The 15,840-nt window shown below is 42.5% G+C and overlaps 1 protein-coding gene across 1 annotated transcript in view; it reads left to right on the forward strand.

Annotated features, from left to right (window-relative positions):
- LOC106565912 (astrotactin-2) overlaps positions 1 to 15,840 on the forward strand; it is a 448,985-nt gene that overhangs the window by 427,283 nt on the left and 5,862 nt on the right. Inside the window, exon 22 of the mRNA XM_014133602.2 lies at positions 588 to 771. Coding sequence (XP_013989077.2) covers positions 588 to 771 — 184 coding nt within the window. The remainder of the gene's footprint in view (positions 1 to 587; positions 772 to 15,840) is intronic.

The following is a 15,840-nucleotide window of genomic DNA, read 5'->3' on the forward strand; positions in this document are numbered from 1 at the left end:
TCCTTTATACATTCTCCTTTCCCCATAATCTCTTCTCTCTTAACCCCCCCACAGACACTTTTCTTTCCCTATCACATTCCTCCGTCCTTACCACATTATTTTTCTTCATTCCATCTCTCCCTCACGCTTTCCCCCCTCCCCCCGCCATTCTCACCTCTTTCTCCTACCCCTCTTCCCCCTCTCTAAAACAGCCTGTTGTGATGCCCTTGAAATCTACAGCAGGTTACTCACCATCTCTCTCTTTCCACCCTCCCCCTCCTTCACCACCTTCCCACTCTCCCCATTCATCCCTCTCAGCATCCATTCCTTTCTCTCTCCAATATACAATATCACGTTTTATTCTAGCACCAGGGTTATCACCAGCAACTAGGTTTTACTTGTGATGGTGATCTTGGGTTGACTTGCCCACCTTCATTTGATATACTTATCCCACGTTTACCTGTGTTTTTCAAATGAGTGTCTTTCAAATGAGTGTCTTCCAAATGACTTCAACGTCTCCCCTCTTCCACCTCCTCCTGTGCCAGAGATAGCAGACAAGGTGTATAACCTGTACAACGTCTCCCCTCTTCCACCTCCTCCTGTGCCAGAGATAGCAGACAAGGTGTATAACCTGTACAACGGCTACACCAGCGGCAAGGAGCAGCAGACGGCCTACAACACTCTGATGGAGATTCCCCCTCCGCTGCTTTACAGGGTGCAGCACCACTACAACTCCCACTACGAGAAGTTTGGAGATTTCGTCTGGCGGAGCGAAGATGAGCTGGGACCCAGGTGAGGCTCGGAAAGGCTTGGAGACGTCTAAGTTGTCACAGCGATTCTGGTGCCCCCACGACATCTGGTGTCACTGTTTGTTTGGCGTCAGTGTCAAACGTGGTCTTCCACTTACACTGAGCGAAGTATCTGGGAAAATGGTGACGTGTTGTTGTCTATGTCCAAAAGTTCCTTCTTGTGGCTCAGGTAAAACACTTCATTAGTAAGAGATTATCCCATTGGCCGACAGATTTCAAGTATAAGTAACGATCAACCTAATTGGTCCAGATACTTAATATGTTACTGGTCTAAGTTGACCTATCTGAGCCAGCAGAACTGCAGTGTTAATGATCATGAAGTAAAACGGCAATAACCACTAACATTCTCAAGAATGCCTTGGGGTTCTAGGCGGCCTTTGGACAAAAACCACATGATCGTTTTCACCATCATCTTCAGTTTTCTGATTTTCTTTAATCTTTCCATTCCAGCAGATCTGAGAATGGCTGCCTTCCAACCCTGTAACATGAAGTTTTATATCCAGTCGATAAGTTGAATTTGTCTGTTACTGTAGCGCCACTGTTTCTTTATTATAATTTTTTTAATGTATTTATAGATTTTCAGATATAACAACAAAAACAGTACAACCCCAACCCCTCATTCTCCCATCCATCCATCCATCCAGCTCTCTCCCTCCCAACCACCCACCCACCAAGGCATCTATAAAAGTAAGTTAAATAGGAAATAAAAACAGAAACAAACAGTAATAGAAACAAAAACAATGATAATTAAAGTTATTATCTGCTCAAATGGTCACTAGAACAGACATGACTGCTTACCAAACTATGCAAGTTACACTAAGTAAAAGACAGGCTCTCCACGTATTGTATTAATGGGGACCAGGTTAAGTCAAACTTTTGTCGGTGAGTGTACCTAAGTGTACCTAACCTTCTCCAGAGGCAGAGATGAAATCACCTCCTTAACCCACTGCATAACGGAGGGTGGCTATGCAGACTTCCATTGAAAGAGGACAAGGCGAGCTAGCATTTGCCTGATGCGTGATAGCATTCTGGTCTGGTCTAGGGGAAGTACCCCAAAAATGGCACTGACCGGGTTGGGGCTAACATTTGTATTACACATATGTGAGAATGCCTCAGAAATGGGGTCCCAGAGGCCACTCAAAGACTGGACTCTGGTGGCATCTCAAACACTTGGGGTCAACATTTAGGTATATTTTTGCCAATCTGTCATTTGAGCAATGGAGTCGGTGCAAAGCCGTGAACTGCATAAGCCCATGCCTTATGCAAAATGATGTGTGGATACGCACAATACTTTGTTGCCATATATTATTGGGTAGCTCACCACCTATGTCTTGCTCCCATGCAGATTTTGTATTTGCAAAGGAAGGCGGATTAATGTTCTGTATTATGTTGTATAATCTGGAGATTGTGCCCTTCAGATAAGGGGTAAGAGCTAAGAAACTCTCGACTGGACACTTAGTAGGCGCGAGTGAAAATTAAGGGAAATGTTTTTTGACAAAGCTGCGAGTTTGCAGGTATCTAAAAAAGTGGGTATTGGGAATATTATGGTCAACCCTCAGAGTATGGAATGAGACGAATGTGTGATAAACAAATAGGTCACAAAAAACACCAGACCGTTCCTACGCCAGAACTGGAATGCCGTGTCAATCTGTGACACTGGGAAGAGATGATTAGATGTTCATGGGGAGAAGTCGCTTGCTTGTTTAAGGCTAAAGTGACTTCGGAATTGGGACCAGATTTTAAGGGAGTTCTTAACAATGGGGTTCAACAAATGGGTTCCAAGGTTCATGGGCATTGGGGAGCACAGAAGCGAGACAGGAGAAGTTGGAAGGCTTGACTGTAACTCCATGATGGCCCAAGTTGGACCATCCTTGTTTTCAAATGTAGAAATCCAATAAACACATTTAGATATATTTGCTGACCAGTAGTAGTGTAAAAAATTGGGAATGCCCAGCCCGCCCGCCTGCGGCCTTAGGTCTCTCTAGATATACCTTTCTCATTTGTGGATTTGACTTATTCCAAATGATGTTGGAAATGTAGCTGTCCAGTTGTTTGAACATCAACTTTGGCAGAAAAATGGGGATCATTTGGAATAAGTACAAAAACCTAGGTCGTACAGTCATCTTAACAGAATTAATGCGACCTGTTAATGAAATGGGAAGAGATGACCACCTTATGAAATCCTGCTTAGTGCGCTCCAGGAGTGTTTTGAATTTATGTTTAAACAGAGCCTTAAATGAGCCCCAAATAAGTAAAGACCTGATGCTCCACCTTAAATGGGAAATTGGCAAACCCAATTCCTTCTGCTAACTGATTAATGGGGAGGAGCACACTTTTTGTTAGGTTTAACTAATAACCAGAGAATGTCCCAAAATCTTGTAGCATGTCCAAGAGATGTGGTATACAGTGAGGGAAAAAAGTATTTGATCCCCTGCTGATTTTGTACGTTTGCCCACTGACAAAGAAATGATCAGTCTATCATTTTAATGGTAGGTTTATTTGAACAGTGAGAGACAGAATAACAACAAAACAATCCAGAAAAATGCATGTCAAAAATGTTATAAAATGATTTGCATTTTAATGAGGGAAATAAGTATTTGACCCCTCTGCAAAACTTGACTTAGTACTTGGTGGCAATCACAGAGGTCAGATGTGTCTTGTAGTTTGAGTTTGAGTTTATTTTATTTTTACAGGGACAGTGCACATTAATCAACGTTTCAGTAAAAGTGCCGGTTTTAGCCAGCCGGCTAATTTTCAACCGCAGTCCCTGGGCAGGTTATTAAAAACAATTACAATATAGACAATCATTGAACAGTGAGCACACGCAGAGTAACATAGGACAAGCAAGACATAGCATACAGACAGAGCAACATAGGACAAGCAAGATGTAGCATACAGACAGAGCAACATAGAACAAAAAGCAACAAGACAAAATCCATAAAAACAACAAAGTGTTTCCACACCTCACAAGCTACAGACAACAGACAACATGGAAAGCGGCAATACACAGCTAGGGATTATGTTCACAAGTCTGATTGACCTTTAGCCATGTCTTCATGCATTTTGTGAAAGTGTGATATGTGGTGCAGTTATGTGTGTCTGATGGCAGTGTATTCCAGACATGGGAAGCTCTCACAGAGAAAGCAGATTTACTAAAGGTGCTTTTCCTTAAGGGAACTATACAGTCACCTCTCATGGCAGACCTTGTGGATCTGCTGCCATATGTTTGGGTTTTCTGTTTTACAAAAATACTGAGTGGAGGGGGAGCTAGGCCATTTAGGATCTTGAATACAAGACATGCGTCGGTGTATTGCACAAGATTTTCCCAACTCAGGAGCTCATGCTTTCTGAGGATGTAACAGTGATGATGGCTATTGGGCTTTCTATCGAGCACTTTGAGAGCCTGTTTGTAGACAGACTGAATAGGTTTTAATGTTGTATAGCAAGCTTGGGTCCAACTAGTCAAGCACTATGTTAAGTGGGGGAGTATCATCGATTTGAAATACAGTTTTGCTACCTCTGTGGTCAAACAATTTCGTATAAATCGGAAATTAGCTAGGTTGAATTTGGTTATTTGAATTACCTTTTTCACATGCTTTTTAAAAGAGAGGTTGGAATCAAGTATGATTCCAAGGTATTTCAAATCAGATACCACCTGGAGCTTCTCCCCTGACACATAGACATCTGGCTCAGTAGCATCTGTTGCCCTCTTTGTGAAGAACATGCAAACAGTTTTTTTCACATTGAGATGCAAACACGAGTCACTGAGCCACTTTGTAACCTGGACCATTACAGTAGTGAGTTCTTGTGCAGCTTGTTGTTTGCTCTTTGCGTGCACATATATCACTGTATCATCTGCATACATTTGAACTTCAGACCCAGTGCAGACGGAAGGCAGATCATTAATGTACAGGCTGAACAGGAGGGGCCCCAGTATTGACCCTTGGGGCACGCCCACATCATAGCTAAGAGTGGGCGACAGCTCATTGCTCACTCTGACACACTGAGTTCTGCCTTCAAGGTATGATTTCATCCATCTCAAGGCATTGGGGGAAAAGTTGAACACCAGGTTGGTCACCAGGTTTGCACACATCTCAGAAGGGATTTTGTCCCACTCCTCTTTGCAGATCTTCTCCAAGTCATTAAGGTTTCGAGGCTGACGTTTGGCAACTCGAACCTTCAGCTCCCTCCACAGATTTTCTATGGGATTAAAGTCTTGAGACTGGCTAGGCCACTCCAGGACCTTAATGTGCTTCTTCTTGAGCCTCTCCTTTGTTGCCTTGGCCGTGTGTTTTGGGTCATTGTCATGCTGGAATACCCATCCACGACCCATTTTCAATGCCCTTGCTGAGGGAAGGAGGTTCTCACCCAAGATTTCACGGTACATGGCCCCGTCCATTGTCCCTTTGATGCGGTGAAGTTGTCCTGTCCCCTTAGCAGAAAAACACCCCCAAAGCATAATGTTTCCACCTCCATGTTTGACGGTGGGGATGGTGTTCTTGGGGTCATAGGCAGCATTCCTCCTCCTCCAAACACAGCGAGTTGAGTTGATGCCAAATAGCTCCATTTTGGTCTCATCTGACTACAACACTTTCACCCAGTTGGTCTCTGAATCATTCAGATGTTCATTGGCAAACTTCAGACGGGCATGTATATGTGCTTTCTTGAGCAAGGGGACCTGGCGGGCCCTGCAGGATTTCAGTCCTTCACGGCGTAGTGTGTTACCAATTGTTTTCTTAGTGACTATGGTCCCAGCTGCCTTGAAATCATTGACAAGATCCTCCCTTGTAGTTCTGGGCTGATTCCTCACCGTTCTCATGATCATTGCAACTCCACGAGGTGAGATCTTGCATGGAGCCCCAGGCCAAGGGAGACTGACAGTTCTTTTGTGTTTCTTCCATTTGCGAATAATCACACCAACTGTTGTCACCTTCTCACCAAGCTGCTTTGCGATGGTCTTGTAGCCCATTCCAGCCTTGTGTAGGTCTACAATCTTGTCCCTGACATCCTTGGAGAGCTCTTTGGTCTTGGCCATGGTGGAGAGTTTGGAATCTGATTGATTGATTGCTTCTGTGGACAGGTGTCTTTTATACAGGTAACGAGCTGAGATTAGGAGCACACTCTTAAAGAGAGTGCTCCAAATCTCAGCTCGTTACCTGTATAAAAGACACCTGGGAGCCAGAAATCTTTCTGATTGAGAGTGGGTCAAATACTTATTTCTCTCATTAAAATGCTAATAAATGTATAACATTTTTGACATGCGTTTTTCTGGATTTTTTTGTTGTTATTCTGTCTCTCACTGTTCAAATAAACCTACCATTAAAATTATAGACTGATAATTTCTTTGTCAGTGGGCAAACATACAAAATCAGTAGGGGATCAAATACTTTTTTCCCTCACTGTAGACTCCGCAGGGTTAGAGATGTATAAAAGAAGATCGTCTGCATATAATGACACCTTGTGAGTTATGTTGCCCTCAATATTCCCATAATCCTCTCCTCCGCCCGCAGGGCGATAGCAAGATGCTCAATAGCCATATCAAATAGGTCTTATCCAGAGCGACTCAATTTGTAAGTCGCTCTGGATAAGAGCGTCTGTTAAATGACGTACATGTAAATGTAAATGTAAAATAGGAAAGGGGATAAACAGCAACCCTGCCTGGCCCCCCTGTAGAGAGGGAAGTAGCTGGAGGTAACATTGTTGGTGCGAACAGACGCCATTGCGGATGAGTACAATATCTTAATCCAGGAAAGGAATGACGGGCCAAACCCAAATCTCTCTAGTACTGTAAATAGATATTCCCACTCAACCAGGTCTAAAGCCTCAGCATCAAGAGAGATGACAACCTCTGGCTGTAGAGTTGAGTGGGCAGAATAAAGAACATTAAACAGCTGGCACATATTATAGAAAAAATGCCTACCTGAGATAAATCCGGTTTCCACACAGTAGAGTGAGACACGTCAGCGGTGCAGTTGATCTGTAAAAAGACATCAATGTGAGTTGATATGTTTTTTTTTAAAGGCACTACAGGATAGTAGTAGTGGATCAAGTCGGCACGCGCGTTGTGACACAGTACTGTCCGGAAAGCGGATATCTAGCTGGACAGGTCTATGGTCTGAGATAACGATAATGTGATATTGGCTATTAGTTACAAAATGAATAATTATGTTTGTCCAGCAGGAAAAAGTCAATCCTAGAGTATGAGCGGTGTACTGGAGAAAAAAAGGAGTACTGTTTAGCAGTGGGATTGCTCCTCCTCCATGGATCAGACAAATTATAGCATTCTAAAAATGAGTTGATTACTGCGCCTGATTTTGAAATTACATTGTTGGGCTTCGGGTCTGGATCTGTCTAGACTTGGATGCAATACACAATTGAAATCTCTGCCCAATATCAAATGATGACAGTTCAGGTCAGGAAGTTTTGCGATGAGGTCAGATAAAAATTTAGCATCATCCCAATTAGGACCATAGAGGTTAGCCAGAATATCCTGTGTGCTAAACAATTTCCCCATCACTATAATATACAGATGAAGTCGGAAGTTTACATACACCTTAGCCAAATACATTTAAACTCAGTTTTTCACAATTCCTGACATTTAATCCTTGTAAAAATTCTCTGTCTTCCCGGTCAGTTAGGATCACCACTTAATTTTAAGAATGTGAAATGAATAATAGTAGAGAGAATGATTTATTTCAGCTTTTATTTCTTTCATCATATTCCCAGTGGGTCAGAAGTTTACATACACTCAATTAGTATTTGGTAGCATTGCCTTTAAATTGTTTAACTTGGGTCAAACGTTGCAGGTAGCCTTCCACAAGCTTCCCACAATAAGTTGGGTGAATTTTGGCCCATTCCTCCTGACAGAGCTGGTGTAACTGAGTTTGTAGGCCTCCTTGCTCACACACGCTTTTTCAGTTCTGCCCACACATTTTCTGTAGGACTGAGGTTAGGGCTTTGTGATGGCCACTCCAATACCTTAACTTTGTTGTCCTTTTTGCAACAACTTTGGAATTATGCTTGGTGTCATTGTCCATTTGAAAGGCCCATTTGCAACCAAGCTTTAACTTCCTGACTGATGTCTTGAGATGTTGCTTCAATATATCCACATAATTTTCCTACCTCATGATGCCATCTATTTTGTGAAGTGCACCAGTCCCTCCTGCAGCAAAGCACCCCCGCAACATGATGCTGCCACCCCCGTGCTTCACGGTTGCGATGGTGTTCTTCGGCTTGCAAACCTCCCCCTTTTTCCTCCAAATATAACGACGTTCATTATGGCCAAACAGTTCTATTTTTGTTTCATCAGATCAGAGGATATTTCTCCAGAAAGTACGATCTTTGACGCCATGTGCAGTTGCAAACCGTAGTCTGGCTTTTTTATGGCGGTTTTGGAAAAGTGGCTTCCTCCTTGCTGAGCGGCCTTTCAGGTTATGTCAATATAGGACTAGTTTCACTGAGGATATAGATACTTTTGTGCCTGTTTCCTCCAGCATCTTCACAAGGTCCTTTGCTGTTGTTCTGGGATTGATTTGCACTTTTCGCACCAAAGTACGTTCATCTCTAGGAGACAGAACGCATCTCTTTCCTGAGCGGTATGACAGCTGCGTGGTCCCATGGTGGTTATACTTGCGTACTATTGTTTGTACAGATGAACATGGTACCTTCAGGTGTTTGGAAATTGCTCCCAAGGATGAACCAGACTTGGAGGTCTACAATTTTTTCTGAGGACTTGGCTGATTTCTTTTGAGTTTCCCATGATGTCAAGCAAAGAGGCACTGAGTTTGAAGGTAGGCCTTGAAATACATCCACAGGTACACCTCCAATCGACTCTATTGATGTCAATTAGCCTATCAGAAGCTTCTAAAGCCATGACATCATTTTTTGGAATATTCCAAGCTATTTAAAGGCACAGTCAACTTAGTGTATGTAAACTTCTGACCCACTGGAATTGTGATACAGTGAATTTTAAGTGAAATAATCTGTTTGTAAACAATTTTTAGAAAAATGACTTGTATCATGCACAAAGTAGATGTCCTAACCAACTTGCCAAAACTATAGTTTGTTAACAAGAAATTTGTGGAGTGGTTGAAAAATGAGTTTTAATGACACCAACCTAAGTGTATGTAAACTTTCGACTTCAACTGCATATGCACATATCTACCTCAATTACCTTGTACCCCTGCACATTGACTTGGTACTGGTACCCCTTGTAGATATAAGTTATAATTACTCATTGTGTATTTATTACTACATTTATTATTACGTGTTTTACTTTTCTCCCTGCATTGTTGGGAAGGGACCATAAGTAAGCATTTCAGTGTTAGTCCATACCTGTTGTTTATGAAGTTTGTTAACAAGAAATTTGTGGAGTGGTTGAAAAACGAGGCTAAGGCTATGTAAACTTCTCACTTCAACTGTACTTATATACACACATATACTCCAAAAACATTCAATTAAATAAGTAAATAGGAAAACAAACCCAGTTAAATTGAACATTTGTATAAATGTACTGTAACCCTCTGTTGAACATCCTAACAAGCCAGAACACTGAAAATTGACTGGTACTGAACACTGACATTCCTGTTGGTCCTTGGTCGCGTTAGCACGGCTAGTGCAGGGTCACAGTATGAGCCCACAATGGCTAGTTAGTATTATGTCGCCTGTCCTCCTGTGGATGTAGGTGCACGACAATGTATTCTTTGGCCTTGGTTGGGTCTAAGAATGTCTTCTGCTCGCGGGAGGGAGTGGTGATCTTCAGTACAGCTGGGTAAAGAATGCCGAACTTGGTGTCCAGACAGCCCCCTCACCTCGTTGAAGACTGACCTCTTCTTCATGACTGTCGCTGTGTAGTCCGGGTAAATGTGAATATTCTGGCCATCGTGGGTGGTGGGAGCCGCTCGCGCTGCCTTACGGAAGACATCCTCCTTCTCCTGAAGGTTGTGGAATTTAACTACTATGGGTCTGGGCGGCTCCCCATTCTTCGGTGCGGACTGTATGCTTCTGTGCGCTCTGTCAACGGTGGGGGTGTAATCGAGGCCTAGAATTTCCTGTAGCAGTTTAGCTATGGACAGGGTAGGCCACATTCCGCCTATGGTCTCGAGTCCCTCTCTCACGCCGAAAATGCGACCGTTCCCCCGGTGCTGTCTGTTCTCAAGGTCCTCAACCTTGGAAGTGAGTTGGACGACATCTGATGAAAGCAGGTTCACTTGCTCTTCCAGTGTCATCACTTTTTCGGAGTAAATATTTGCGCCATCTTCCAGGCTATTCAGACAGGTGTCATGTCTCGCCAAGTCTTCATTAACGGAGTCTATCTTTATGTTGACCTCGTTGGCGAGAATAGCTATTTGTGTGGATAGGTCAGTGGATAATGACTCCACCTTAGCCAGCACAGTCTGTTCAGATTTAATGATAGCCGCCATTACGATGGCTAGGTCGGCGATCAGAGTCCTTGTCAGGTGAGCCCTGCTCCTTTGTGGCCCGGGGCCGTTGTTGTCTTGTCATTTTATGATTAAAAGGCCAAACATTTCTGGAAAAAAAGGAAGATTTGTAAATTGGGTTCAATTCCAAATGAAATGTTACAAAATGAACCCGGTGGGGGAGGTTTTGGTCAAGTATTAATAGTAAATGGTTCGCCCTGGATCGGAGCTCCGAGAAAACGTGTTTTCACATGTTGCTGCTCCCTAGCGCCCCCTTCTCCACTGTTTCTTCAACCATCTTCACAAAGGTGGATCACGCCTATAAACACATGTAGATATAGACATACATGTTTATGTGTATGTGTTCATACATGTTTATGTGTGTGTGTTCATACATGTTTATGTGTGTGTGTTCATACATGTTTATGTGTATGTGTTCATACATGTTTATGTGTATGTGTTCATACATGTTTATGTGTATGTGTTCATACATGTGTGTGTGTTCATACATGTTTATGTGTGTGTGTTCATACATGTTTATGTGTATGTGTTCATACATGTGTATGTGTATGTGTTCATACATGTGTATGTGTTCATACATGTTTATGTGTGTGTGTTCATACATGCACACACACAAATATACGTGCACACACAAACACATGCAAACTCTTTCTTACAGACACGTATGCACACCCTCACACACACACACACACACACACACACACACACACACACACACACACACACACACACACACACACACACACACACACACACACACACACACACACACACGCACATATGCCTGTACAAACGCACACACGCACACATACACTCTCTTTCTTTCACACACACATGCACACACACACACACACAAACACCCTGGTCAGCAGTAATTTTGGACAGCAAAATATTGGTTTAGGCTTTCACTGCAAATCCTGGCCTATAAAACCAATCATGACCAGGTTTCTTCCATTGGAGTACCATCTTATAAGGACATAAATCTCATAAAAGAATCCACACGGCGCAGCCATATATTTTCGTTTTTGTTTACTCAAGTTCATCAGATATTTTTATTTCCTCTCATTTACCTTCTTATTCATATTTTGTACCCAATTGGTGACTGGACACAAGTGCTAAGTCTACAAATTACAGCTTTGTTATTACAAGGGAGCCTAGGATGTAGCCAATGGTCTTGGACCCTAGCGAATGGAAGCGCTCCGGTGTTGGCAATTCACGAGTGTTGCGTTGAATAGGGAATGCACTCTTTGTGTATAGTGTGGAAAACTCATTCATAAAACCAACTTCTCTGGTTACCTGTAAAGGCCTGAAGCCCCCAGTAAACTCAGGAATGATTTCATAACCACGTCAGGAGAGCGTTGCTCCGATTCCCCTGTGCTACAACCACTAGACTCTTTACCCACAAAGAGCTGAAGAAATAGACTGAACCCAAGGTCTCCATTCAATCCAACCTGCACTGGGGTATTTACAGGTTGGTTTTCTACAAGTGTTTTCAAAGAGTTTGCAGTGGTTCCTGGAGCCAAAGAGAAGCCAGTATTTTTTTGTAGATGAGAATTGATGTGAGATCTACGTAAGACTTATGGGATGTGTTTACGACTGCATGTGTGTTCTCAGGATTGGGCCCAGAATGGGTACTATAATGTATTTGCTGAATGGGATTCAATACACATTGGGCTGGTCATGTCTGGCTCGCTCTCTAGATGAAAACAATAGGTAGATGGTAGCACTCAAGACCAGGCGTTATCTATTGGACTGTCTGGGGATCCAGGGTATCACCACACTAATGGATTTCATGTCATACCAGGCATGTCTTGGAATGTTATTACACCATTACTAACACACAGACATGCGTGCAAACACACATGCACGCACACACAGTACACACACACACACACACGTTGTTTTACTATCCTTGTGGGGACCAAACAATTGGTTCACATTCAAAGTTCTATTTCTCTAACCCCTAACCCTTAATTTAACCCTAACCCTAATCTTAACCATAATCCTAACCTTAACCCTAATCCTAACCTTAACCCTAACCCTAACTCCTAACCCTAACTCCTAACCCTAACTCCTAACCCTAAACCTAACCCCTAACCTTATACCTAACCCTTAACCCTAATTCTAACCTTAACCCTAAACCTACACTCTAACCCTAAACCTAACCCTTAACCCTAAACCTAACCCCTAACCCTAAACCTAACCCTTAACCCTAAACCTAACCCCTAACCCTAAACCTATCCCTTAACCCTAAACCTAACCCCTAACCCTAAACCTAACCCTTAACCCTAAACCTAACCCTTAACCCTAAACCTAACCCCTAAGCCTAAAATAGCCTTTTCACCCACTTCCCCTTGTTTTACTGTCCTTGTGAGGACTTTTGGTATACTACAGACATGTAAAAGTGGTATACTTTTTTCTCTCTACCAAGTGTCTCAATACAGCATATTTGAAAGATGACATATTTTAAAATGACTTTTGAATGTGTCCAAATCCATCAACACTGTTCTATGTATCTGTTGGTTTGATTGATAACTAGCATCAGTAACAGTTATTTAACTCTTACATAACAAATGCAATAGATGTCCCCAATGTCTTTTGAAGATTAGGACATTTGGGTTTTCCTGTCTTTGCATGCCTTCTGTACTGTCAGCAGAAGCCGAGTTGTGCAATCAGCCTTTTTTAAGTGTTTATTTGGGGAAGCGAATTGGTAAGGTCAGCTTTGACTATAAGGTTACATACTTGTTTCGAATTACAGCCCCAATGCCAAACACCACTCTTACGCCAAGCCAAACACTACATTTGACAGTCAACTAACACTAACTAAACTTCCAAGTCCATTTCCTCCTCATTCTCATAAAGATTTCCTGCAGAGCCCTGCCTCGGTCTGCCCCCTGAAACAGACCACCCCCGACACAGCAGTTTTATGTGAATAGACACAGGGGACATTAGCATGATATGGAGATGGAGAAACACACAGTCTACAGGACAAAAAAAATAATATTTGGACAGAAACTTAAAAAAGAAAAAGGAAAAAAAATCCATGGCATGTGAGTCTGACCAGGTTAAGATTCCAGCGGTTCAATAGTTTTGTAATGATGGCAACATTGGGTCTAAAGTTTCAGGCCCCGTGTTTTGTTTTGTCCACCCCCATTGCCTGGAAGCACTCTCCGGCAGCCATAAATAATATCATAAATGTGGAACAAGTTTGTCTTAAAGAAAGATTATGTTTTTTTGTGATTGGGGTAGAGGAAGGTAGCCTTTGTGGGGACCGGGGGGGTGGTGGGGGTGAGCAGGGAGCACATTGGAGTCCTGGAGAAGGCATTTGGATGACTGACAGTGTAGGGTTATTTACTGCCTGAAATTGGCAGGGCAAGGCCTTGTTGGGGTAATTTACGAGCCGGCTCTATCGGTGGTGCCTTTTTAAAAGGTAACAGTGTGGCCAAGTGAAATGTGAGCACTCAGTATTTACTCACTATGTCAGGAAACCTGGGAGACTGACGGAGCCACACTGAGACCCAGCCACCAACTGCTAGCATTGTCACGGTCAGCTCTCACAGTTGCACAACTGCACTTTTTTCTTTCTCTCACCATGCATGTACGGTACAGTGTGTGTTTATGTCATGCATTAGGTCGATTGTGCTTAATTTGATTGCAGGTTGTTTTTCTACTTTGGTCAAGTCTCCATGTATCTTAATATTCAGTAATTTCTATTGAAGCAGCAGTTTTGCACACATATTGTGTGTTTTATTCTCTTCGAACAGCGCTACTGGTGTATGTTACACTATTCTTTTTATTGGATGAAACAAATGGGTTTTATTCACAATCAGACGATCATCTAACACCATCCTGATAAGATAAATGAATACATCTGACACTAACCCGACAGAGCTGCCTGTCTGGGACTGTAACTTTAGGACTCTGGTACTGTAACTTTAGTACTCTGGGACTGTAACTGTAGGACTCTGGTACTGTAACTTTAGGACTCTGGTACTGTAACTTTAGTACTCTGGTACTGTAACTTTAGGACTCTGGTACTGTAACTGTAGGACTCTGGTACTGTAACTCTTAGTACTCTGGTACTGTAACTTTAGGACTCTGGTACTGTAACTTTAGGACTCTGGTACTGTAACTTTAGGACTCTGGTACTGTAACTTTAGGACTCTGGTACTGTAACTTTAGGACTCTGGTACTGTAACTTTAGGACTTTTAGAGAATTGTGAGTTATGATCTCCAAGGTGATCCTGTCTTGATGAATATATATACTCTTAACTCCCAGTCCTCAATTCACCCACTTGCACTTGAGACCCACTTGCTCATATGTTTGGTGTTATGTTGTTGTAGGCAGTGAAATTTGAAGAGAGAAAGAAGAAAAAAGGTTGCCCTTTTTTTTAAACATGTGAAAAGGTTGTCTGTGCTCCTAGCTTAACCAAAGACAGATGCTGAGGCTGAACAGACATCCACTTCTCAAAACAAATGGAACATGTCTCCTCCTTCAAGCTCTCTTTTTATGATATTTGTAATATTTGTGTCAACATTCAAGTCCTTACACACATACAGAAGAGGTTCATTTTCATTGTTGAGAATAAAGTACTCGAGAATGCAACTAGCTCTCACAGCCTCACGTTGAAAGTTGATGCAAACGTCAGATTTCGGAGTGTCAAAGGTTAAGTTTAGGCATTAAGTCTGCATTTTTAAGTTTAGGGTTATGTTTAGGCATTAACTCAGAATGGTTAAGTTAAGGGTTAAGGTTTGGGATAGGCTTAAAACAGAAATCTCAAAAACAACTTTATATTGCTTGATTCAAACTTGCAACCTTTGGAATCAGAGGCAGATGCTTATGCCCATCCCCCCATCCCAGTCCACAATGCGCTAGGAAAACCAAAACCAACTTGAAGGTAACAGCACTCACTGTTGCCCCTAGTGGTCGGTGTCCACGTCATCTCCCGACGTCCTCAGACATGGATGGACGTCGATTATTGACTTGTATCACGGGTGACCTGGCAGCCCCTTCCACCATCACACACCTACTTCTCTGTGCATCTATTTCTCTGTCAGTTTTTTAATATCATTTAGCCGTGATGGCGAGCGGGGATGCAGACCGTGATCAGTCTGTCTGTTGTTACATTTGATACAGCAGCGTGCAGAGTGAAGTGAATACATTGTATATCATTTCATCCCTCCTATAACCAAATAACTAAGAGCACAGGCCATTCTGATAGGCTTTGCAAGTTCGCTGTCACGCACCAATGCTTCGTGACAGTCATGCTTGTAGCTTTACAGCAAAGAAAACAGTCATGCTTGCAGCTTTACAGCAAAGAAAACAGTCATGCTTGCAGCTTTACAGCAAAGAAAACGTCTTGTCTCTAGCTCAAACGGTTAAAAACATATGACTCGTTAGCAGAGCTACCTTTTTTTCTTCCTGCACGATTTCGCTCACATTTGATATAATTTCACAAAACATGTTGGGGCCATTTTAAACTAATACCAGGCCGCTAATTATTGTTTTGATAACAAACAACATTGTTCAGTCATGTTACTTAGCTAGCTAACAACCTGGTAACTTGAGAGTAGGTCTAGGCATATTTGATTGGCGCAGGAAGAAAGGAAAA

This window comes from Salmo salar, chromosome ssa01 (assembly GCF_905237065.1).
Source record: "Salmo salar chromosome ssa01, Ssal_v3.1, whole genome shotgun sequence".
NCBI classification, from domain to species: domain Eukaryota; kingdom Metazoa; phylum Chordata; class Actinopteri; order Salmoniformes; family Salmonidae; genus Salmo; species Salmo salar.